This window comes from Thalassophryne amazonica, chromosome 20 (genome assembly GCF_902500255.1).
Source record: "Thalassophryne amazonica chromosome 20, fThaAma1.1, whole genome shotgun sequence".
NCBI classification, from domain to species: domain Eukaryota; kingdom Metazoa; phylum Chordata; class Actinopteri; order Batrachoidiformes; family Batrachoididae; genus Thalassophryne; species Thalassophryne amazonica.
The window spans coordinates 36468060-36494206 of NC_047122.1; the positions used below are offsets into that span (position 1 = coordinate 36468060).

Here is a 26147-nt window from a genome sequence, read left to right on the forward strand (position 1 = left end):
AATGGCCAAAAATCAATATGAACTTTTACGCTTTTCCAAGTCAAATTTGTCATTTCAACTCACCATTCCTCCTCTAAAACAAACTCCGAAGAACCGCCGTGACCTGTGTGTCCAGGTTGCCTCTGATGTCCCTTATTACTCAAGTTGCATAAGAGTCCGTTACCCTTCTTCTTGTGATCATCAGGAGAAAAATGAGCACCCACAAACTAGCTCCTGCATACACACTCGTGTCCACCTGGCATCTAAAACCTTTATTAATACTTAAGTAGGAATTGAATAACAGTCCACACAATAAATCAAACACGGCCTGCGTTGTCCTGCCCAAAGAGTCGTCATCACTGTGGCAGAAAGGGCTTTACCCCACCTTAACTCTGTCTCCTGAAGTGACACAGGAGTTTATTCTTTCAGTACTCAAAGCAAAGGAAGGCTAAAGATTTAGGAAAATAACAGTGGACCCGGGGTGGGGGGGTAAGAAAGGAAAGGCCGTAAGACGGAGCATGAGAAACAGGAGATGCTTGAGCAATTTAATTGTGAAGCAAGTTGCTTGAACAGGCTGAAAATTGACCCCGTCGCTTTAAAACAAGAGACGGTTACAGTGAGGCTGCCAGTCAGGAACAGTGCGAAGGCCGTGCACGAAAGTAAAGTGATCCCACTCCATATGCTGTGGAACCAGCTCCCAATTCAGATCAGGGAGACAGACACCCTCTCTACTTTTAAGATTAGGCTTAAAACTTTCTTTTTTGCTAAAGCTTATAGTTAGGGCTGGATCAGGTGACCCTGAACCATCCCTTAGTTATGCTGCTATAGACTTAGACTGCTGGGGGGTTCCCATGATGCACTGAGTGTTTCTTTCTCTTTTTGCTCTGTATGCACCACTCTGCATTTAATCATTAGTGATTGATCTCTGCTCCCCTCCACAGCATGTCTTTTTCCTGGTTCTCTCCCTCAGCCCCAACCAGTCCCAGCAGAAGACTGCCCCTCCCTGAACGTGGTTCTGCTGGAGATTTCTTCCTGTTAAAAGGGAGTTTTTCCTTCCCACTGTAGCCAAGTGCTTGCTCACAGGGGGTTGTTTTGACCGTTGGGGTTTTATGTAATTATTGTATGGCCTTGCCTTACAATATAAAGCGCCTTGGGGCAACTGTTTGTTGTGATTTGGCGCTATATAAAAAAAATTGATTGAATTGATTGATTGATATGCAATTAAACCAGGAGAACTTTAAAGCCTGCAGCCAAAAGTGGGGGATGCAATATTTAATGTACACATGTCCACTCATCTCAGTTGTGTCCTTCAAATTGGACCAATTCCAAAATACCAGAATTTACAAATACAACTTATAAAGATGTTTCACGATAACCCAGTGTTCCAGCTGAGTGCAGCTCAGTCTGTCACCACGATACTGTGCCATCCGATATTTTAATAGCTCTGCGGCGCCTCCAGGTCTCACTGTGCCAGCGACTGATGAAAGACGTCCATCTGCAGTCATATTTGTCCCACATCCACAGCTAGATCATGTCCAACAGTTTTATGGGTTGAGGGGACAAAAAAAAAAAAAAAAATGTCTGTTGTTCCGTTCTATTAATCTGATTAAGAGGCAATACCAACGCTTCCAGTTCCAAAATAGTTTGTCACTGACAAATTGTATTCCAATATTTTTTGTATGTGGGGTGGGGGGGTGGGGCTCTGAGTCGATCGAAAAACAGAAACATCCTAAATTTCTAGGCTCTAACAGTAGATTGCACAAGGGCCAGCAGCCCCCAGACTCTGAGTACGGCACTGCATCCTGTGTTAAAACTACAAAATAGACGCGGTCACAAGCCCCTGAAAACTGCTTTTGGTGTTAATAAACAAAATTATTTGTGCTAAATTTGCATGTGCGCCTTGTAATTTTTTGCGCACTCAGGTAGACACACTTCTGATTGCACTTTTAAGACAAATGGATTAAGTTGGCAAAAATTTTGCAAATATGAAAAATGCAATCCTTAGTGCGCACCTTTACTTTGTGGGCGATAAGGAAGGCACAGGTTTTTATGCCTCCAAACCTTCAGTAAATCAGGCCCTTTGCCAGAGTGAAGTACTCATCAGAGAGACATGTTGCTGCTGCAGTTGTGCATATGCCACCCCTTCTCTACATCTGGAGTTGGTCCCCCGGGTGCCAGACTGTGGCTGCCTACTGCTCCTCATGGTTGGATTGTGTCCAACTGTAATTAGGATGGGTTAAATGCAGACGACTAATTATCTATGTACAATGACAATAAAGGCTCTTATCTTCTTTTCACATCAGCATAACAAATATTTTAGATACTTTTAACCACACGTCTCTGAATTACAGTTGGTTTTTCTGGTTTTGAAGGATTGCTACGTGAACAACACGAACACCTCCAGTAGATGTTTGTAGTATGTAGGAGTTTTTTTGTTGTTGTAGAAGATAGTTTGTATGGTGTAATCTTCCAGTTTCTTCTATTTTACATTTATTTGGTTTCTTTTGACCTTAGTTGTTTTACATGTACTTCTTAAATAACCACTTTGCCTTCTTGTTAACACTTCATTTCACCTTCAAAATAAAAGACAAAACAAAGGAACAACCATTCTTTTTTTTTCTTTTTTTTATCATTGAGGATTTTACATCTCGGCAGGGGGAGAAAAAAACAAACAAAAACAAAACCCTAAAATGAAAAGGAAGCTGAATTTAAAAATTCTTATGTAGAAGCAAAAGGCAGCTGCATGTGATCAGCCACCGTGAGTCGAGGCGTCTAACAAAATCAAAAGGTAACGCAGCCCCGAGCATAAGTGCATTAAACCTGCTCACGCTCGGGCACAGAAACAAACATTTCAACAATGAGAAAAATTATTTTTTTTTAATACTTGCCTCATGGGATGAGGATGAAGGCACTTTGCAAATCTATACACATTATAACATACTTGGTGTTCAACTCAAGATGATTAGCCTGCCTTTTTTTTTTTTCTTATGAAACAACAAAAGAGGAAGAACTTGGGGGGGGGGGGGGGGGGGATCAAAATCATTAAAGAGGGGAAAAAAACTGCATTCCATTTAGACACCTTGTTCATTGAATGTTTAGTCGATGCTGATCTTTAGGAAAAAGAAAAAGTGCTCTTATATGGATATGAGAGAAAGAAAAAAAAACACTGCATGGAAAGTCTATTAACTCTTGCAGCCTGTAAAGAATTAACAATGAATAATCTGCTAAATTTAAAATTCAAACCACAAAAAAAAAAAGTGCAGAAAGAAAAGCAGTGTTTAAAACAATTTCAGACATCCAGAGAGGCATATTTGATTCAATGAGTCAGCTTTTGCTGCTAAAACATTTACAGACATGTATTATGCTATAAATATGTTTGTGACCTTATTTTAATCAACACTAGTTGATCCTGGGCACCAAAGAATTGTCAACAACAAAAAATAAGTGACAAATCGTCAACTAATGGCAGCTGCAACAAAATAACTTCATGTGAATGGTTTGAGTCCTGAGCCGATATTAACTCAGCAAACAGAGGACTTTAATCAGATTATGGTCCACGGAATGGCAGCACCGACTCCAAATGTCACAGAGTTCAGTGGAGAAAAATCGATGGTGGGGATTAAAGGCAGTAATACTAAGGAAAGTTAACACATGGCAGGAAGGGAAGGCTGTCCCGTCCACACGATCTGTCAAGGTGTTTCCAGTAACAAGGAAGTAGGTTACAAGCAGGTACATTTTGCAACTTGGTCAACAGCACATCTTGGCAACTAGTGAGAGACACTTTAAGTGTGAGAAAAAGGAAGGAGTGAGGCACATTACAATCCCAAACTGCTGACTTCATTTCTTTCCTCACTTAATTTAGTGTAAACATTCCACATTTGGACTGCAGGACTTCTGCTGGAGGAGTGTTTCGTTTGGACAAATTTAGCAAAAAATACATACAGCGTTTGTGTGTTTATACATGTGTGTGTCCACCACCTGCTGCACATTTCAACATGACACACTTCCAATCTTTGCCTTTCAGTCAACAGCCACTGCCATCGTTGGGGGGGAATGCCTTGTCCCTGACACGCCCTCCAGTGCCCACTGTCCAATCAGTCAGTCTTACTACGGTTGTTGTTGTGGAGAGTGTGGCCGTTCTGCATGTAGCCGTTCTTCGCCTTTTCCCTCCGCTCGCCATCTGTCTCGTCGTCTTCCGATTCAGTCTCTTCTTTATCGCTTCGCTCATCCTCGACGATGTCCTGTTGGGCGAGACAAATCACATGAACTTAAAAGGAGTACGTAGCACAGAGTACGGTTTGATAGTGTTTTTTTTTTTTGCATACACTGCCTGGCAGGAACTTGATGACCATGCGAACAATGAGACCGGCCCAGAAGACGTGCAGAGCCTGCAGCACAAACAGCAGCCCATTGAAGAAGTAATATCCAAGGAAGGGGGGGTAGAGGGTGAGCGGGTACACCCATGTCGTGTGTATGATCCTGGACAAAGGCAGAACAGAGAATCCAGTCAGAGCCACCTACACTCATCAAAAGCCTATTGAGAGGAGCTGGGATTGTAGACAATGTGCCTGTGATGAGCAGCTTCTCTCTGCCAAGTACGTGGAAAACGTGGCACAGCTCCCCCCAATAGTTACAGAAATAAAACCAATTCTGAAGTAAAATCACACCGTTGTGGTTTCATTTACCAAAAAGGGAGAATAATGAGGCGGGTAATGATGAAAACTGCAGCGAACACAGTGAAGATGAAGTTGCAGGTTCTCCTCCAACCAGCATAGTTGAACATCTTGGCGGACTGAAATAAAAAGAGATCAACAAGTGTCACATTTGCCTTTAATCTCCTCTAGGGGGCAGTGAGCCATATGAAGCGTACAGTGCTTTTACTAAAGTTAGAAATAATTTGGTCAGTATGAACCAGGTGGAATGGAAGAAAGCCTTTAAAGTGTGCTGACTATCTTTTAACACGATGTCAATTTCAGCATTTTGACCTTCACTGCCAGTGTGAGGTTTTATTTCTGACAATTAGAAGACGGCAGGCAGAGAGTCGTCCTGTCGTGTGCTTGTGTGGTGTAACATGGACTACACCCACAAAACAGAGCAGACTGACACAGACAATAACAAGCTTAAGGAAGTACTTTCATTTTTCTTTTCCAAACAAGGCAAAGGACAAACATTTTTTTTTTTTGGGGGGGGGGGGGGGGGGGGGGGGGTGTCTTGTAAACAGAGTTCCCTTTAGTTTGGGTCCAGTTTTGTAAAGGCTCAAAGCCCATTTTGGTTCAACAATTTCACATGTGAAAATAATATAAATAAAAGCATCTCTGCCTTTGAACGTTGTGACAGAGTGTGAACGGTGATAACGTGACAAAACCTCACAGTGGCTGTGGAGATTATACAATGCCCTACAAAACTATTGGGCACCTTGGTATTTCACACAGGTTAATTTGTTCATGTCATTTGAAATAGAAAAAGCAAATCAGGCTTCTCAATAAAAAAAAAACAACTAAAATTATCTTCCTTAAACTCAAACTGAAAGTAAATCTCTACAACTTGATATAATATAAATTAAATAAAAATATAAAAGCCATGATGATGGATTGCATAAGTAATGGAACACTTTGGTATAATACCTGTAAATAGTCAGTTTTATTGCCAGTTTTCGTCAGACAAGTAAGGGGATGGATACATGAACATTTCCAAGTCACTGAATGTGTCTTGGACTCTATTTACATCAATTAAGAAGAAATACAAACAGTATGGTACAAGCTTTTACTTCTTAAACATTAGATCTTTACTTTACATGTTTGGTGTCTTACCTCCATTAGATAGTCTGAAGCATCATGCACCAACATGATCAGAGTTCCTGCTCGGATATAATTGACCAGCCAGGAGAAACTGATGAGAGCAATGGTGGCTACATGGTGAACAATTTGCTCTTTGAAATCCTGAAGTAGAAGGCAAAAATAAATTATTTTTGTAACTTATTGATCAAGTCATAAACTTTGGTCAGGAATCAACAGTGGGCGTCTGACTGGTGCTGCTATAACAAATGATTAACTCTATGAAGATAGCAGATCATAACCGGCCCTAAAACGGGTCGAAATCCATGTACAATACGGAAAAAAGGCAACAAAAGTGCTCCACAACAAATCCTCAAATTAGACTGATTTCAACACAGCAGCGGCGGTCCTGAGTAATCCACACGGCCATCGTTTAAAACCATTAGCTCATGGTATTTTCAAGCTGGAATCATAAAAGAAGAGCTGGCATATTCGGGCAGGCTTGTCAGTCTGACACTTTTTACAAGGACATTTTGACTTTTGGACACACTAGTCACTCTGTGCCCTTTCGTGGTCACAGACACACTGGACACTCTGTCTGTGCCCTTTCACGGTCACACATTAACTCAGAGTGGAAGAATCAAACAAACACATTCATGATAGAAGAGACCTCTGTTTGATGTACCAGAAACAGCTCCATAAACACCAACAGTTTAATGGGGAACAAGCGGAACTGAACATTTAACATCTACAGGAAACAAACCATTCTCATTACTCAGTGTCATTACTGACTGTATTTTTTTTTTTTTTTTTCAGATTTCTCTTGTGTGGGGGTTAAAAGTCCACAAAAGAGAAAGTTTAACACAGAATCACTTACTTTACGTTTGACATCTGATGCCACACTAAAAAGTAGTGATATATAGAAGCCAAGTTCGATCATGTAGTACCAGTACTGGGAAGGCAACAGTGACTGTGAAAACAGGAGGGGGAGAAGCAATTTCAGGAAAAATATCTTTCAGATTATGTTTTCATTTGTTTACCAAATAAAGGAGATGAAAAAAGTAAAGAGAAACCAGTCTGAAATGTTATTTTATTTTATTCTTTTTAAGAAAATGAAAATAACTGGAGTTGATTAAATTTATAGATCTAGCGTACCATTTTTGGGAAGCCGTGCCACATCTGCTCCATATCGTAAAACCATGGTTTCTGATGAGAGACAGATATCAAATATTCATTTTACTTAATAGTGATAATGATTCATGTGGGAGTTCTCAAATCAGTGTGCAGCTCACATCATCACCACTAACTGCTGTGTCCAGGATAAAAAAAAACAAAAACAAAAACGTATTATAACATGCAGAACGTTGTACGTAATTTCATCTATGAAGCAGAAGGTGTGAGGGGGAAAAAATAGCCATTAATTACCAACTAATTCACTGGTTACATTTCTGAAAACTGCTTTCTTTAAAAATAGATTGGCAACACAGTAAATACAGTACTTACATCAACAAGGACTGCCAGGCCAGCAAAGAAAGCAAGAAGGTAAAAGATAAATCTCCAACTGTAAAAGAATGGACATGATCTCAGATGTGTCAAGCACATGCAAAACATCAAACCTGAGCTCTGCACATTCAGCCGGCAAAATGCACCCGATCCAGTCCACATTTAGACACAAATAAGAAGACCACTCAAATTCCACTTGTCACTTAAAAATTCCTTCAAAGAACCTTGGCTGCACCTTAAAATGCAAAGTATCAATTCCAGACTGTTGTTTTTGACCTGCATTGCCAAATGCAGGTCAAATCTAATACAGCTACATTTGAACTGTTCGTTTATCTGGGTGTATGCAGTGTCCTGACAAAGATTTCAAGTATCAAGGTGAAACTTTGATTCAATCAAATATACTTTATTTTCCCTGCATGGAAATTTTGCTTGGGAAAAACTGCTGCAACAGCTGCTGAACAGAGAAATGACACAAAAAGAAAAAAAACAAACAGATACAACAGATCAAAATCACAAATAAAAAAATAAAAACACACAGACATAATAGCCTGCCTTAAACAGCCTAAAAGATTGATAAAAAAAAAAAAAAAAAAAGTTTAAAACCTTAATACTATCCCGTATGAAATTTTAAAAAACCCATAAAAATAGTGACATTAAAAGCCGAGTGTGGAAAATAACTGCAGAGAGAACCTCTGTGCAGTAAACAGTGCATCTGGAAAGTATTTACAGTACTTAACTTTTTCCACATTTTGTTATGTTACAGCCTTATTCCAAAATGGAGTAAATTCATTTTCCCCCTCAAAATTCTACTCGCAACACCCCATAATAACAACATGAAAAAAAGTTTTTTTTGAACTTTTTTTTTGCAAATTTATAAAAAAACTAAAAAAAAAAAAAACAACTAAGAAATCTCATATACATAAGTATTCACACCCTTTGCTCAACACTTTGGCAGCAATTGCAGCCTCAAGTCTTATTGAATATGATGCCACAAGCTTGGTGCACCTATTTTTTTTTGGCAGTTTTGTTCATTCATTCCTCTTTGCAGCAACTCAGGTTGGATGGGTTGGATGTTGGTGCACAGCCATTTTCAGATCTCTCCAGAGATGTTCAATCAGATTCAGGTCTGGGCTCTGGTTGGGCCACTCAAGGACATTCAGAGTTGTCCCTGAAGCCACTCCTTTGAATATTGGCTGTGTGCTTAGGGTCATTGTCCTGCTGAAAGATTAATCATTGCCCCAATCTCAGGTCAAGAGCGCTCTGGAGCAGGTTTTCCAAACAACATTTCTCACTGTCATTATGGGGTATTGTGTGTTGAATCTTGAAGAAAAAAAATGAATCTACTCCTTTTTGGAATAAGGCTGTAACATAAAATTTGGAAAAAGTAAAGCACTGTGAATACTTTCTGGATGCACTGTGAGAGGGAGATGCTAGCAAGATGCATCTTGTTCCTTATTGAGTAGTGTGATGGACCCTGGGATGAATAAGAGCTTAAGACAATTAGTTTAACACTTGTGTGCTCTGTCACATCTTCCTGTACAAGACATACTCTGGAACAGAATGACTAATTGTAGTTACCAGAGGGCTAACTCTGAAACCTTGCCAGACTTTTTCATATCAAATTTAAACATGGTACAATTTGGCACCATCTGAATACTCATACTTGCTTACTATATAGCAGACAAAAGCAGTCCGTCACAATCCGTATGCATTTAGCATTAATCCAACAGCACCTAGATGATATTGTCACCTTCCTAAAATAATGGCCTAAGTCATGTTTTGGAAAATATGACTTAGGCCATTATTTTAGGAAGGTGACGATATATATGGTGCAGCTAAACTTAGTAACAAAGACGAACCTCCCAATTAAATACAAACAGTACTCAGACATGCATGAAAATGATGACAGCAACCAAGGGGCTGTGGGATTGCACAAACATACAATTATTAAGCATCAGGAACCCTATGAAAAAATGCCATCGCAAACTGAAATTTTCGCAGTATAAGCAGTATGTACAATTGTGCATCTGTAAACATTTGGGTCAAAGAATAGCTAAGATGGTGACAGGGTACTGCCACTACTACTACTCCTCACTCGCTTTATTCCCATATGTGCTACAGTAACGGTTGGGTATGTAGTGCATACAGAGTATTTGGGTGCAGCGAAGGGCTTCTCACTAAGACCCCAACCTTTTCTACACTGTGCTCAGTGAGGCAGAGAAGAGTAAGTTTTGCCTCACACACCTCATTTCTAACTGACTCAAGCCATTAAATTATAATAACAGAGGGAAAACATTGATTATGCCCCACTGTGACTCAAAACCGACAAAGGCAGAAAATGACACTTGTCTCAAGAGTTTCAGCTACCTGGCTTCACGGAACTTTTTCAGTTTGTTGGGACGGTCCTGATTTCTCCGCCGCCGGAACCACCTCTGGACCTGCCGGACTGAACAGCCTGTCTGTTTGCTTAAAGTCTCTAAGGCGCTCTAAGAACAGAAGAAGCAAGGGAAAGAGACTTTAGCTTAGCAAGTGAGATGCAAGGACAGTCAACTCACAATCAAGACAAACGGCATGAGATGTGAGAGTGACCTTCAATGACATTTCCCTCATAATATTCTCATCAATTGCTGACACTGCTGAATTCTGTAATTAGGGGTCCAAGCCCGGTGGGGCTGGGGACAGTGGTTGCACAGCAAGGACCCTCCACAGGATGTGGACACGGTGGGAGTCACAGCTGTTACTCAGTGGATTTTTTGAAAAAGAAAGGACACCTTGGTTCAAGTTTGTGCTTTTGGTATTAAACATGGGGTGACAGCACCATCGCCTGTGTGGTCCTGTGGGTCAGGCCCACATCCCAACATTTGAAATGTAGGGACTCGCATGGGCTTGGGAGGCGATATGCGTATGTACCACAACCTGCACATACATTCAATGGACACTCACGCGTTTATGTTAAGATGATTAAGTCCAATAAACATGAAATATGTTCCAATGACACAGAAAAATGAACAAATCGCTGGCTGCCAAAGTTCATAGTAGCCAGTCACAAGTTGGTGCCACAAATGGGGAAGTATAAATCTAAAATTAGATGCATAGAAAAGCATCAAATTCATATCTCAACAACTAATCCAACCAAGACCAGCAATGTTCAATGAAGAATTTTCTATAATTTTCAAAAGTAGACAGCTTTAAATTACACAGACTGAGCACTGCAGATGCAATATTTGGTCTGAGTGCTCATGGAGAAGTGCAGAGAAGGCCAGAAGGAGTTGCATTGTTTGTTTGTGGACTTAAAGGTTATGAAAGTGTGCCAAAAGAAAAAAGTGTGGTATTTTATGAAGAAGTCTGGTGTGGCAGAGAAGTATATGAGAAAATCCAAACCTATGTAAATCCGAACCTATATGTGTCTCAACTCTCTGATATAAAGGAATTGATTGTACTTGGAGACCTAAATCAGGACTGGAATGACAGCTCATCTAAACCATTAAAAGCTCTTGCAACCAAACTTGGACTTACTCAGTTAATCAAAAACCCAACTAGAATTGGAAAAACACGCAGCTCTGTGCTTGATCTCATCTTTACTTCTCAACCCTCCAAATTCGCTCTCTCTGGTATAGTAGAAACTGCTATTTCTGATCATTTCCTTACATATGTAATCAGGAAAAAAGCCAAGAATACAAAAGGTCATGCTAGTCATCCAACTGTGACCAAAGTACTAAACTCTAATTTACCATGATTAAATGAAGACATTGACAATATGGACTGGTCAAATGAAATACAACTTAGAAACCCTGATCAAATCTTGATTAATTTTCATGAGAAAATCGAAACTGTAATTACAAAATATACAACTGTCCGAACGATAAAACAACGGCAAAATAAATTACCTTGGATTAACTCCCAAATAATTAAACTTCTTAAACAAAAAGCTACATCTTTAAAACAATATAGAAAAACCAAAACGCCAGAGAGTAAATATCAATTCAGGCAAATTAGAAATAAATGCACGGCTGAATTATACAAATCCAAAATGACATATTTTCAAAACTTAATTGTTCAAGCTGGCTCAAATCCAAAAACGCTATGGCAAGTACTTAACAACATAACAGGAAACAATAAAAAGAATAACTTAAATAAATTCAAATTAATAGATGGTAACCTTGTCACGGGACACGAAAGGATTGCCAAGTGCTTTTAATGATTATTTTATATCCTCTGTAAAGGGAGTTAACCTCTGTCTTCACATCTCCTGATGTTACAACAGTGCAGACAGGTCTTCAACCATTGTTCTCCTTTACAGAAGTCTCCCAACAAGAGATATCTGCCACTTTTCAATCCTTAAATAACTCTCACACACGGGATGTCACTGGCTTAACAACGAACTTCCTGAAGACACACTCTGAAAGCTTTGTACCTTTGTTTCACCATCTGATCAATTTATGTATTAGACTCTGTGTTCCCATCTTCCTGGAAAACTGCCCTGATCATTCCCATATTTAAATCAGACAGCCCTACATGCATTTCTAATTACAGACCAATAGCTATACTTTCAACAATATCAAAATTACTAGAAAAAACTCTGTATAATCAACTTATCAACTTCCTGGAGAACAACCACCTGCTCAGTGACTCTCAGTATGGTTTTCGGTCCAAACGTTCCACTATGTCTGTTGTTCTACTGTTCACTGAACATATACGCTCTGCTTTAAACAAAGGACAGGTTACAGGTGCAGTTTTTATAGATTTCTATAAAGCATTTGATACAGTAAATCATCTCATTTTACTAAGTAAACTTCAGTCCTTTAAGCTGTCCCAAAGTGTGCTTGACATGATTACATCGTATTTGAGTGGCAGGTCTCAAATAGTCAAAATTGGTCAAACTAAATCTCGTCCTCTTAAATACAATATCGGTGTACCACAAGGGAGTACTCTTGGTCCATTACTGTTTCTTCTTTATATTAATGATCTTCCACTTATATGCAATTATTCTAACATTTTATTGTATGCAGATGACACTGTACTCTTTTACTCTGACTCAAACCCCAATTTTGTAAATGCTAAATTGTCATCTGATCTCAAAACACTCCAAAATTGGCTAACGGATCACCACCTTAGTATTAACATGAAAAGACAGAATGTATGTATTTTCATTCCCCCAGGAAGCAACTCCAAATGTGCAACACAATCATGTTCTCCGATTACAAACTGCACATAACAACAACCTATAAATATCTTGGTGTGCTCTTGGATTCTCATCTTAATTACAAAGAACATGTCAACTCTCTGACCAAGAAACTGCAACAAAAACTGTATGTCTACAACAAAATCAGACCATATTTGACAACCTCTGTTTCTCATACGTACCTTCATGCTGTAGTCCTCTCCTCTATCTCCTATTATTTGCCTATATGGTCTCTCACCACAAATGATGTTCTTGATCCTGTGGCTCGACTGTACAACAGAGCTTTTAAAATTCACTGTCAACTTCCAGGTTGGACCCACCATTGTATAGCTCTGTCCAGATCAAATGCTCTGACCTTCAACAACTATATAAGTAGTATGGCTATTAGATTCTATTTTCAGTTAAAAAACTTCAACCTGCCACCAGCTCTGTTGGCTCTAGTACCAACTACAAACTCTCAAAGGAGCACCAGATCAACATCGGCGGAACAGCTCCAAGTCCCTTCTTATAAAAACACTTATGGACAAAGATCATTCTTCTACATCTATACTAAGGTGTGGAATGACATCCCTCTGGGCACTAGAACTATCAGCTCAGAGATACTATTTAAAAAAACTTACAGAGATGATTTATTGAATAGTTATTCATGTAACCACTGATCTACCTCTCACTTGTCTGATCTTTTTATCTTTTTACTTATGATTTATGAATGTGTGCTGAACATGTTAGGTTTATTGTCTACATGGTTGAATGAAATGATTGTGTGTAGGTTTACGTGTAAAACAGGAACCTGCTGTAAAACAGTTTTAACTGAGTCGGGCCTGGGGTAATGTGCAATTGTGCTTTTAACCTTTTTCCTGTATAATAAATGAAATGGGCAGGATATGTGCAAGGACAGTCACCACGTAAGTCTGGTGTGGTTGAGGTTCCTTGCTGTAATCAGAATTCCTGAGGAAGTTATTTTTCTGAACACTGTTCCCAATGTGCTTGCTCAGGGAAAGGGTCAGGAAAAAGCACCTTTAAGTGACTGATATTGTGATTGGCATATTAAAAAAAAAAATTCAACTCAATCCGTTGCCCAATCACCACTGATCTTTACGAGTATATGCATCATAAAGAGAATATTTATATCAGTGTTGTTGCTATTTGGTAGAACACTTGGTTGAACGTAATTAGATTTTGATATTGATAATATAAACTGTTACACAGTAGTTACCTGCAAGCACAAGACCTTATGCACGTGGTTGAGAGCAAGGGCTGTGATTCAGTAGAAGAAAGGAAAAGGTATGGACGTCTTAGTTAAATTTAGTCCTCTTAAGGGCAAACTTGGCATGACAGCACCGTCGCCCATGTGGCTCCATGGATCAGGTCCACATCTTACAACTGCATCGTTACTAGTCACATGGGCATTACAGGAGCTCGGTAGCTCAGGAGGCAGCCTGTGTGTGGGGCTTGGACCCCATGTATACATGCTGGCAGGTTTACTTGGTTTTGTGTTGATGGCTTTTTTGCCAAAGGAATGATACACGAATATGGATGATGCCGTGCCAGTTGTGATGTGATTACCTGTGCAGGATACTTTGATGTGTTGCAGAAATAGGACTCCAGGATGGGATTTGGAGCAGCACAAACACGGCGTTTGTCACTCACTCCCAGCAGAGAGGCCAGAGGTATTGCTATGGTTCTGAAAACAGAAAATGCAGAGTCTCTCTTCATACAGTGGTTTTCATTTTTTAAATTTCACTTCAAAAGCTAAAAGAGACAGAACAAGGAAACAACAGGGAGACCATCATGACAGACCTCTCAAATATCTGTCTGATGACCAGGAAGCAGAAAGCAATGGGGATAGTCGCCCAGAGGTCCTCTGCTTTGGGAAAGACTTTGCCATCATGGTCTTTCAGGTCAGCCCAACCATGGCCTTGAGGAAACCAAATCCAGTCTGCCCATAACCCCTCACTCTTCTCGGATGGCATCCTACAACAAGTTAAAAGGAGAAAACATCTTTGTTGTTCATTTTAATACGACAGTCAGAAATGAAGAGCAGAATTCAAAGAAGAGTTTGTCAGCTGGGTGCATTTTATTTGATTAACAGAGCAGCTCTCTCAGCCATGACAATATCCTGAAGAAGGAGATGGAAGATTATTGATCAGAGGTGATTAATCTCTCCATATGTGGGCACTTCCTGTTCAAGTTGAGTGGACCGATGACAGAAGAGTGCGCTACAGAAAACGTACACCTACGACTTCAGGTTGGTATCTCTTGAAAAAATATTAACTCTACAACCGCTGGACCCTTACTGACATATTTATTCAAGTTCACTCTTTAATAAAATGCCACGCACTTGCCATGAGCGACATGGTTCGTGTATCATAAGGTTAACCGAAACTGTGCGCACCAGACAACCTCTGAACAGTGTTGTCTAATTCATAAATGTGTGCACAACATCTGACATAGGAACAGCAAGGGAGAGTTGCACAACAAAACACATCCTGCACAGATGATTTCTTAAGAAACGTCACATTCCCCACAATATCTGAAAAAGACAAAGGATGAAATAGCAGTCTGAAAAGAAAAACACACCACACGCTCTGCAGCGTATACACAATCGGATTTCAGAACCAAAGGTTCAACAGAACTAAAGGTTGAAAATCAGTTTTTACTGACCTGGGACACCTTGGTTGACACTTTTTCAGAAACAGTGTGTTCACATTAAAGAAAAAGAAAAAAAAAAAAAAAAAAAAACCTGACACTGAAATATATCAGCCCAATCGTTCCTGCACGATCTGCACCGCTGTGCTGGCTGACCACAGCGGCTCTGCTTAACGCCGTCATGTTAACAAGTCATTTCAATGCCTTCTGGACCCGTGGCATAAGGTGTGAATAAACAAAAGATAATAGGCTCTCTGTGGAGTGTGCAAACCATATAAATGAGGACATGGCAAGTTGCCATTCTTTCCCACAGAGAATTATGGGATGTGGGTGAGCACAGCCTACAAATATGCATAAATACATATAGATTAGATTGGACTGATTTAAGCAAAATGCCTAAATACAGACATGTATATGGATTCATACACATTAGTATCACTCACCCTGATTCAAAAGGTGGTTTGAAACCTTTTTCCTTGGAGAACCCCCCCAATTGTATCTAAGAAAATGTGAGCCTCCCAGCTTGAAACTGAAGCCCCAAGCACATTTAACTGTACAAAAAAAAAGCAGAATAAGACTGCTAGTAAATGTAAAAAGTTGATTTACATTTACATCATTTTATACAGTGTAAAAATCACAACATAACTAGGTGAACGTGGCTATCCCCTTGACCTTTCCCACTTGCTTGGGTCCTCAACATGTGAGGCACCTGTGAGCTGGATTATGCCCAGAAATATGCACCACATGGCCAATGCAAGTGATTCTCCTTATCCGAGTCTGCCCAAGTAACAAATTATTTGACAAAGGTCATTTCAGCAGTATGCAAGAATCCACCAAAGACAACACCAATAACCAGTGTGTGACGTATACTGGTTATTGTCCATGTCTCACAACCATACAGTAAGACAGGAAACACCAGGGGCTTCATTTCTAACCATTGTGTGAACAGAAAACAAGACCTAAATGATACACACAACACTTTTTAAAGCATTCATTGCGATTTTTAAAAAACAAAAAATGTTTTTATATATGTAAAACTTGGCAAGTACAAACATTTTGAAGTGGGTTAAGATGTGAGTAGCAGCATTAAACATAATGATGCTCCATGCAAATGAGTCATAACTTGAGTAATGTCTCATATACATTTACTGCACCATGAATTAATAAAAATTGCTGCTGGATGATGTAATAGTGAGCTACTATTATTCCAGAGGGACCGTTCAATTGTTAAACAAATAAGCCGATGCAGATCTTACATCAAACCACGTTTATCATTTCATCAGCAACTGTTTGTTGTGATATGGCGCTATATACATGTGCTCTGATGTCACTGTTTATCTCCATAGAAACGACCCAAACAATCTTTCATACAAACTGTTTAAAGGGACATTACAGTATTGTGGTGGAAATTACGGCAATAGTGTGGGACAACTATATTTTGTTTAAAAAAAAATCACAACAGTTGTATGACATTGAATACCCCAATTATGTTTTGATTATTTTACTGATATTTTAGTAAGAGATATTTTAAAACATTAGAAAAAACGTTTCTTTGCCATTCATTTTTTATCACTGAAGATCAAAAGGCTGGGTGTGGGACAAGCACAAAATGGCAATATTTGCATATAATGATGCTGAAAAAAGGTGAAAAAGTCATCATAGACTACTAGAACAAATTTCTTAACACACTTTCATTGTAAAGATAACTATAAAAGTGTGAAATTTCCCTTTTTTCCTGTTTTTCATACAATATGATCAAAGGACATAATAAGTGCCCGTAGTCTAAGAATCACCCATATGCTTCTGTCAGCTGAAACCATGGAGTCATTGAAAACCTGGATCTCTAGTCTTGATCCAGGGCAGTCACAAACTCAGACACTCCAGCTCCTCAGGTGCTGCAGTCAAGATATCCATTTATTCCAACAAAATCACAGCATTGTCTGCAAAGTAAACCTTTCCTCTCTGGTCTTGAAGACCCGACTCAACACTCAGCCCAGTGTACAACTTGTGAAGACAAAAATTCAATTTGTAAAGAAATACATTTCAGCAACTGTTAATGCAAGTGTGGGCTGAGTGATCAAGAACACAACTTGTATTAACAGCTGTTACATACTTGTTAAAGTTTTGCTTTTTTTTTTTAAGCACACACGTGTTTTAACAAGAGTAAGTCCCTTCAGCTGCTCTCTTGTTTTCACTCAGGGTCGCCACAGCAGATCCAAGGTGGGTCTGCATGATCGATTTGGCACAAGTTTTGCGCCGGTTGGCCTTCCTGACGCAGCTCTACATTACATGGAGAAATATGGCAGGGGTGGAGTTTGAACTGGGAACCTTCCGTACTGAAACCAAGCGCATTAACCACTTGTCCACCACAATAATAATAATAATAGTAATAATAATAATAATTTGCGACACGGAGAGCAGTGAGCACGAGTGACATCTGAATGGGACGCGGTCATACGGCCCCTCGCGCTCTCTTAAAAAAAAAAAAAAACTCAAATTGTATACAGCAAGTTTTAAACGTTACAGGCGCGACAACTTTACATTCTGAACCAACTTATGTTACGGTAATGACTGTAAGAAGGGGTGTACCTTGGACTGCAGCATTTTAAAAATCTTTTAGCTAGGCTAACAGAAGAGGCGCTGAGGTGCTGCTTTATGACCCTGAACCTTGTCTGTCAGGCATCTTCAATCCACGACATGGCCATTTAAGTTAACGGGGAATATTTTGTTCCATGGTCGGAAATTAAGCCTGAAAGACTAAACCCTGGGAATAATATATTCGTCGTAGAATTTAAGTGCCGCAGATTAAAAATATGGCAGTGGCTATCCGGACGTAGCCGTAATGAACTTCTGCGTCTCTGTCATTGGTCAATATTGATACGTAGATTCCTAAACTACGTTAATCACATCCAAGGCTCCGCTGCGTACAAACGTTACTAATATGGCTACGTACGAATAGCCACTTCCTATAAAAAAAATATTTTTAACACGATTGGATGTACTATTTCATTGTTTACTGTCAACACGATATATTGTAAAACTATCTCTTCAATTTATTCTAAACTGGAAACCAATCTTAAACCTGCAGTAGTTCTCAGGTGGGCATCAAACTTCCTAAACGGGAAGTACAGACACATCCTGTTATTGCCACAATCTGATCGGTTATTGCACATTTTCAGTTTGAAATATATCCACATCTGATGTAGGGAAGATTAGCTGAAATAACCAGACACCATAATGAAAAAATGCAGAAGCAGAAAGCACGTTAGGAGAACTAATAAACATACATAAACCCTGCTGCAGTTAAACACTAGTTTTGTAAAAAGAAAATAATAAGTTATGTTACCTCATGGCCATGTGGATTCAAGGTTTGAGTCAAACTTGCCAGGTTGTTTGTCATGAAGCAGTGCGCGGATGCAATGTTTATTCACGGAAGAACCACGTGAGTAATGATCTGAAACCAGTTTGCTGCCTTCTGTCGGGAGGTGCTTCGTGGGACTGGTTTGGTTTGACAGGTAGAGCTGTGACATTTGGCTCACTTCATGCATTTCAAGTAGACATGATGACAAACATCCGCTTAGTCGCAGATACAGTGCACAATCAAGGAAGTATACCTTCTCAGTTTAGGAAAAGACTTGTCATTTCCAGTGGCGGTCTTCGAAAGTTGTTTTCAGTAAGGCTGTGTAATATTCATCGAGCTTCAGCAACCACATTATGGTAATTATATGTTAACTGTAGGGTATGCAAAGTAAACTATCAAAATTCACTGCCGCCTTTTTCTGTACTCTTCCTGAAATAAGCGATGCACATGCTAGTGCACGTACAGCCTTTGTGCACAAATTCAACTATATCAAAATCTACTGCCACCTTTTGCTGTACTCTTCTTGAAACATGCAACATATGCCAAAATGCACAAACAGACACTGCAAGCAAACTAGACCAAAATTCACTGCCACCTTTTACTTAAGTTGGTTCCACTACTCCAGGCAAGGCAAAGGAGTCAGTATTGGGTTATTTGGTCAAGTGACTTTTAGTCAGGATTCTGACATTTTGCTGATTGGCTGAGACACGCCGCTCTCTGATTGGCTGCAGCCTTTGTTTACAATGTACCACAGTCTCTGGAGGAGTGGAACCAACTTACATTTTCGGCGGTTACGCCACAGCCAATCACAGAGCGTGATGTGATAGCCAATAGCGGCCGACATATCAGATGGACCAATCACAGCCATGTCTTCAAAAACACGCTACTAGTCTCTTTGTATAAGAGACTGTGGTACCAGTGCTACCTTTTACCATTGTCTTTCTGAAACAAGCAATGTATATGCTTGTGCACAGAGACCCTGCGTAAGTGTCAGTAGAGAACAAGTGGCAACACTCGAGCCCGTATTTTGACTCCAACCTGTAAGTGCAATTCCTTGACTGTCTGTTTGAGGGTAGCTCCAAAACAGGGCACATTCCCATCAAAACCTATTTTAAAATGTCCAACTTTAAGTGCAGAAATAAAAATATTTACTGCCTGGTACAAAAAACAGTTTTGTTTTCATCTCATTGATAACTGTACGGGTGGGGGGGGACTTTTTTTTCTAACTTCTTAGTTTAAGATGTTTTAATCCATAAATTTCTGTATATTGTGGGCATGATTGCTTTGAGTGACAGAGGCTGAGCCCAGTGACTCTGCCTCTGACCGTAAGGGAGCCACCCGCTGTTGTGTTGCTGCTGTCTGTTGGGAGTATTTTATTCCAAATACCTGGAATATTCTGGCCTGTTGTGTGGTGAAATGTCCCAACAGATCATCTAAGATGTCCCTGTTGAAATATTCATGTTGAGTGAAACTCTTGTTATTTAATGTTGTATGCTAATGGTGTTAGCACTTTTAGCAGCTGTCGGTAGGTCCACTTAATTCATGATTACTGAGGAAATACACAGCTCATAACTTTTAGTGTCCACACCAAAATAAAGAGTTAGGAGAACCACTGCGCAGTCCCCAAATATGTGATTTAATAAAGACACAAACAGGTAGCCTGTTAGTTGGTGGTTCGAACATGAAGAGAGGGGATTGTTCAGGCTTTTTTCTTCACGCACTGAGCCTCCCATGCTCCACCCCTTTATGTATTAATGAGTTCATTGTGAATCAGTGTGGGCGGGGCTCTCAACATGGTGACACCCAGAAAAGGAAGTAATTTCAGTTGTTCTGGGTTGCTACAGAAACCACTGAATGACATCACATAGGCTTTGTCCAGTATATACGAGATATACACAGTATACACAGTCTATGATAGAGATCCTGCAAGTTTACTACATCAAAATTCACTGCCACCTTTTCCTGTACCCTTCCCGAAACCAAGAACATATGCACTAGTGTGCATGCATCCCCCACACCAACTATAACTTTTAATACGACATTCATAATTTGATATGGATGCACATTCATACATCCAGCTGGTGGCAGTTTTCAGCATTTCGGATCACTGATAGACTGCAGACAGTGTTCCGAAACATTTCAAAACTTTGCAAAACAGTGTTTCAAATTGCCATCACTAAACTGGCATTATCTTCAGCTACACATTGTATTGAATCTTTAATTGCAGCTTTACTTTCCTATTATGGTATATATTATGTTGGCTGTTGCTAATGATACAGTACCTTACACAAAATGCAAATAGCTTTTGCTATGCACCCTCAGCAAGTGCAGGACCAACAGGCTGAAAAACCCCTTTGTCCCTCAGGCCATCAGACTGACTCTGGAGGAGGAGAAGTAACAGGAAGACAGAGGACGGAAGGAGAGGAGCAGTTATAGCCAGTAGTTCTGGTATTTATATTTGTATTTACTTTTTGAAAATTCTTTTTTACAGCTACTTTTGATACTCCGTGTGCTTCTTACCCTGTGTGCTACTGTCCAATGCTGCTGGACCCTCAATTTCCCTGAGGGAGTTTTCCCATTGGATTAATAAAGTTCTATCTAATCTGTTATTTAAACTACCCAAATGCACAACCCTAACCTTAATCCTAAAACAAAATTTTTAGCTTGAACTTCGTTAAATGCCTCCTGTACAGCTTTGACACCATGACGTCCTTCTTTATCTCGCAACAATCACAGCAATGCTGAATGAAGTGGCGGAGCGGCTGTATCAATAGCCACTTTGTATTTTGTTTTGTATTTGGCCATGTAGCAGGCATCATTTTCGTTTTGTACAGATTTCACATTTTTCCAAAACACAGGTGTTGCAAAGGTTTCACAGCATTGTGACAGAGTTTGGAGTTTGCTCTCAATAATTTGCAGTACAGACAAAAAGTTTTTTTTTAATTTTCACAATGATAAGAACAAACCAGATGTTTATTATCTTTTTTCATGATGATGAATGACCAGAAACTAATTTTGGTGCATGTTTTATATCTGAAAAGCCAGAATAACTTTTATACTGCAGAGAGAATGAAAGGCACCAGAGGGGTGATGGATACTACACAATGACAAACAATGATCTTATCAATATTAGCTTTTAGTAACCTCTATTCTGATTGGTTGTGTAGATTTTCTGAAAAATATTGTTCAGATGCTGTTTTTCATAGGATCTTTGTGATGTCATCGTAACATCACTCATTGGTTCCAAATGATTTACTGATTCATAGATGTTTTATTTACGTACATTGTCTCTCTAGACTTATTGATTGCAGAGAGATCCTGGAAAATGTGTTTTCGCCCTTTATTGACCTTCCACTGCAGTTTTTCATTATTTTAATTATTTATATTTTTTCTGTATCTTGTGTTATGTTTACATTAGAATTGACATTTTCAGGTGCAAATACATTGTTTTTCTTTGCCTTTCTTGTAGGACAAATGGGTACATTCACAGAAGGACAGCCACCATATGACTCACAATCACCAAATGCTCCCTCTGTCCTGCAGATAAGAATAAGCAAGTTTGTAAATATTTGGACATTTACGGGAATATTACCACCGCCAACCAGCAGAGAACGGCAGGTAGTGTGACTGCTGCCTGTCTGGTTGAATGCAGGATTTCTGAGAAAGCAATGGCTGGATTTGGCAACCAATTCAGGGTAAATAGTCCTTGGGTTGAAGAACAACCAAATATGACTGGGAATCAAAACGTGCCTGAAAATTTTCCACTTTGATACTGCACATTTTTTTTTAGGAACTCTTGATCTGATGGCATAAAGGTTAGGTGAATGACTTGGGCTTTGGTTGCTTTCACAATATTTCAGGTCAATGACCATCTAAACTACAGCTCAGATGAGACTGTCCTTTAAATGGAATGTTCTCCCTGCAGGAAAAAAATGCCACCAAATGAAACTAAATTTAAGGATTTGATCACTGTCTAGAGATATAAATAAAAAACTACAATATATACAGTAAAACTAAAACATTTGGTCATAGTATATTCGCCTGTTGGAGGGCCCAGGGCTGAGCATCAGCCCACCCCCTTTCTTGAAGAAAGTTGGTTAAGCGCCCACCCGAAATTAAATTAAAATACAAGGAACACATTTAATGAATGAGAAAAGGACAAAAGTAGAAACAAACAGGTGAGTTATTTATGATGAAATCAAGTATTCCGACGAACATAACATTGGCGGTGTTCGTGCATTAGCCCGCCACCTTTTCAGGCAAAATTTCGCATGGAGTGTGAACAAGGTATGTATATTTGAATTTATTCCACACATACACCAATATTTAATGGAGTGGCAATCTTTCTGGCGCAATGGAAAAATATGACTGATCACAATGGCGTCACTACTTTGAGCTTTTCCTTCTATCTTTGTTGATCATCAGGTTCCAGCGATAAAATGCTGTTACGTTCATTTTAAGAAAATACAAATAAACGTCATTACCAAACAGCAAAACCTGCTGCCAAATGACACCTACTTGACTGACTTGTGTTCCTGCACGGTGCTACTATCAGAAATGTTTTGGCTACTAGGCAGCGGACATCAGAAAAACTGAACAATAACAGCAATCAATCGTACTGGATTCAGTCTATTTTTCCAGCTTTGGAAATATTACCAGCTGGAACTTGTGATCAGGTGACTCCAGCTTGACTTTTACTGGTCATGTAGCCTGACAACCAGTCCTGAAGATACGGGCCTCTCTCTCCTAGCCTGTAATTGATTGGCAGCCGAGACGCTGACTTCAGAGCGCTGCTCTTCTATTGTTCATTTAGGAGTGGGAATTCCAGCGCTGCTCACCTATTGGTCAGTATGTGGCCCAATTCAGGGCCGGTTGTCGGGCTACTGGTCATGGTGTCAGGCACCCTGCTCAGAGTGCCGCTCTCATTGGACCGACATCTCTGCTATTATGGAAGTGTGGGATAACTCGCCCACAGATTGAGCTCACCGGACAACTTTCGCCACCCTGCTCTGCGTGCCGCTCTCGTTGGAGTGACAACACACAGAATATGTCTCTTCCCAGATAGATCTCTTTCAGTGCAGCTTCTAGTTCTGACTTTAACACAAAGTTAACACCCAAGTCTTTCATCGCCAACTATAAATGGTCATCATACCATTCCAATCGTATGTTTCTGAACTCTTCCGCATCAAACTCCATCGTGTCAATGTTTACAATGTGCTTGAGCAATTACAGGTGAAGTTTCTAATAAACTTTAAGTTTCTTAAATATTTATTACGGCCGCTCTTAAAATTTCAGTTATCTTTATAATTGTATTACTGGTAAATTCAAGAATTGATTCAGATGAGATATACTCATTATCTGAAGAACTGTGCAGGAATTAAACAAGTACGTCGGCCGCGGGCGCATACTAACACAGAATCCCCAGAAACTGGAGAGTTGTTCAGCCATAACGAGAGCATCCACTTTTAGCTTGTCATAAGCTAAGCTAGTGGCGCTCGTGAGAGTGTGAGTGTCAGGTATGAAAAATTGATCACATGACCACTGAAAATGTGGTCACATGACGGTAAACAGAAAAATAGACTGACTGCAACTGCCGACAATTTAAGGTGTTCTTCCTTTTGGGTTACGTTCTTTTTGGCTGAACAGTTTACAAATAATCATTTTAAAAATCAAAGCACCAGTTATAGTGGCAGTACCCACCCCCCCACCCCCCTCCCAGAACTGACAGTGGTGTGCAAGGGCACAATTTAGAACTAGAAATTCGGGGGGGACAAAGTACGAGGCCCGCAGGGCCGAAGCCCATAGGCGGGGGGTCTGGGTCTTCCCCAGAAGCCAACGGTTTCTAGATAAGCTCAGATGCATTCTGAGCATCCAGAACAGTAATTTTAATGTTTTGAGAAGACCATAAAGTGGACACCATTTGACTTATGCAATTTGAAACTGTGGATATAAGTACTTTATTCTGAGAATAGCCAGCATTGATTTTATTCACATCCTGGTGTAAATAAGGTATCACCACATGTGTAGAACTCAAAAACAATGATAGGTTGAGTTTTCATTAAAAAAACAACTGCAATGTGGTCAAATGTATTCATAAATATGAAAGAATAGGCTCTTAATAATTATTAACTATCACATACTGTATTTTTTTTCTCAAGATTTGTTTTTGCACAAGTTTGAAAAAACAACAGATCATAAGTTTAGGATAAATTACTTATGAATTTAATTTTCAAAGTGGCACTAATAACACTCATACTGAACATAATTTCGCTTGCATAGACTGATTTTGGAGATCAAGCAATAATTGCAGATGTGTTTTCTGAGGTCCCAGATTGCTTTTCTGATTTCCTTTTCTAACTTTCAGAATTTAGTAAATTAGCATATGGTCCATTGACACTTATGTGTAGACACTAGTCCCTAGAGGCAACTATTTTTGGTTTCAAATCTGGGCAAATGCAGTCCCAGAAAATTCTGAATGTGACAAACAAGAAACAGGTGGTGTACATAAGTCACTGCTGCTAAAAATACAAACTTGCAGAAACAAAGATACTATTCTGACATGGTTTAGCACATAAGACTGGCATAGCATGTTTCAAGTACACACATATATATCAGAAGGTGGGGGGACATACCATATTCTGCCCCCCCTGGTTGAAAAGGTGGGGGGGGACATGCCCCCCTATCCCCCACCAAATTGCGCCCATGGTGGTGTGTGATATCACCACCAAACATTTTGACGCAGACTTAACCCCGTATACCAGCTCTCTACGCCGTGTGCGCGCACTGGCGCAGGGAGTGGCGCACGCATGGCGCAAGAGGGGAGTCTCCCGGACATAGCGGAACTGTGAGACTGAGCTTCAAATAATCAGCACAAACATCAAAATAATTAATGTTGCATCGCCGCCCGGGCGGGGTTATACGTGTCTTTGACTCAAAACTCTAATGATAGAAAACAGTAGCGAGAGATTTTTTTAAAAAAATTAATTGCAGCGATAAATGACCGTTTATCTTAAAGTAATAAGGTTTTTTTTCCCTTCAGGGGAGGCTGAGTAACTTTGGTGCTTAGCCGACCTCCTTATCGCGGTGTGACAAAACAAACACCACCAACATCACGCGCAGCGGAGGCCTGTTAGCTAGCTAAACTTTGATGTGAGCGCCAGATTTTAAAAAGTTATCAGTGAGAATGTTTGACGTTCACAGACCCTCATATCTCAGAGTGTGGGGAGTAAAATAATTTGACTCTTTGGCTGCTGTTACAAATGTATAAACAGTGCGATAAATAAACTTACCTCAGTTCACTGTGTATGTGGTCGCGAACTGTAAAAAATGATGTCAGGTTAGCTTCTTCCTGCTTTGGTGGTCTTTCACGGAGATTTCGCCATCAAACGTTCGGATTTGTGGATTGTTGAATGAGTTGTAATCGGCCTTTTTTTTTCCTCTTTCTGATCTCAGGTTCGACACATTTCAAGGGAGTGGGGAGAAAAACGTGTCGCACTTTAATCCCAAAACTTCCCCCTACAGTTCTAAAAGGAGAAATAACTTTTTTTTATTTTCGTCCAATCAAAGTAGTCTTAACGGGCCTCGGCTAGTCGTAGTTTAGCCGGGTTAGTGAATTTGGATGTAAGGGTTGATGTTAAAACAGAAGGGGCGGGAGCAGGCTATTTAAAGTGACGTGTGTCTACGCCGTATGAGGGGTGTT

At 39.8% G+C, this 26147-nt stretch overlaps 1 protein-coding gene across 2 annotated transcripts; it reads right to left on the reverse strand.

The window, feature by feature from the left end:
• Nucleotides 1-2849: 2849 nt before the first annotated feature.
• On the reverse strand, nt 2850-26087 carry cers2a (ceramide synthase 2a). Of its 2 annotated transcripts, none has more exons than XM_034160214.1 (11): nt 25738-26087; nt 14239-14412; nt 14005-14122; nt 9624-9742; nt 7257-7314; nt 6909-6959; nt 6631-6723; nt 5790-5918; nt 4665-4771; nt 4305-4458; nt 2850-4220 (listed from the first exon to the last, which is right to left on the reverse strand). In XM_034160214.1, the coding sequence occupies exons 2-11, from the start codon at nt 14409-14411 to the stop codon at nt 4074-4076; spliced, it is 1149 nt and encodes a 382-aa protein (XP_034016105.1). In that variant the 5' UTR covers nt 14412; nt 25738-26087; the 3' UTR covers nt 2850-4073. The 2 variants fall into 2 exon arrangements, with proteins under 2 accessions (XP_034016105.1, XP_034016104.1); XM_034160213.1 differs by lacking the exon at nt 25738-26087 and adding an exon at nt 18434-18768.
• Between the last annotated feature and the right edge of the window lie 60 nt (nt 26088-26147).

Coding starts and splice junctions, on each gene's coding strand:
- cers2a (XM_034160213.1), bottom strand. Junction 9,743..14,004: donor CATCAAAGTATCCTGCACAG/GTAATCACATCA, acceptor TTCTGTTCTTAG/AGCGCCTTAGAGACTTTAAG. Junction 4,221..4,304: donor TCAAGTTCCTGCCAGGCAGT/GTATGCAAAAAA, acceptor CTCGCCCAACAG/GACATCGTCGAGGATGAGCG.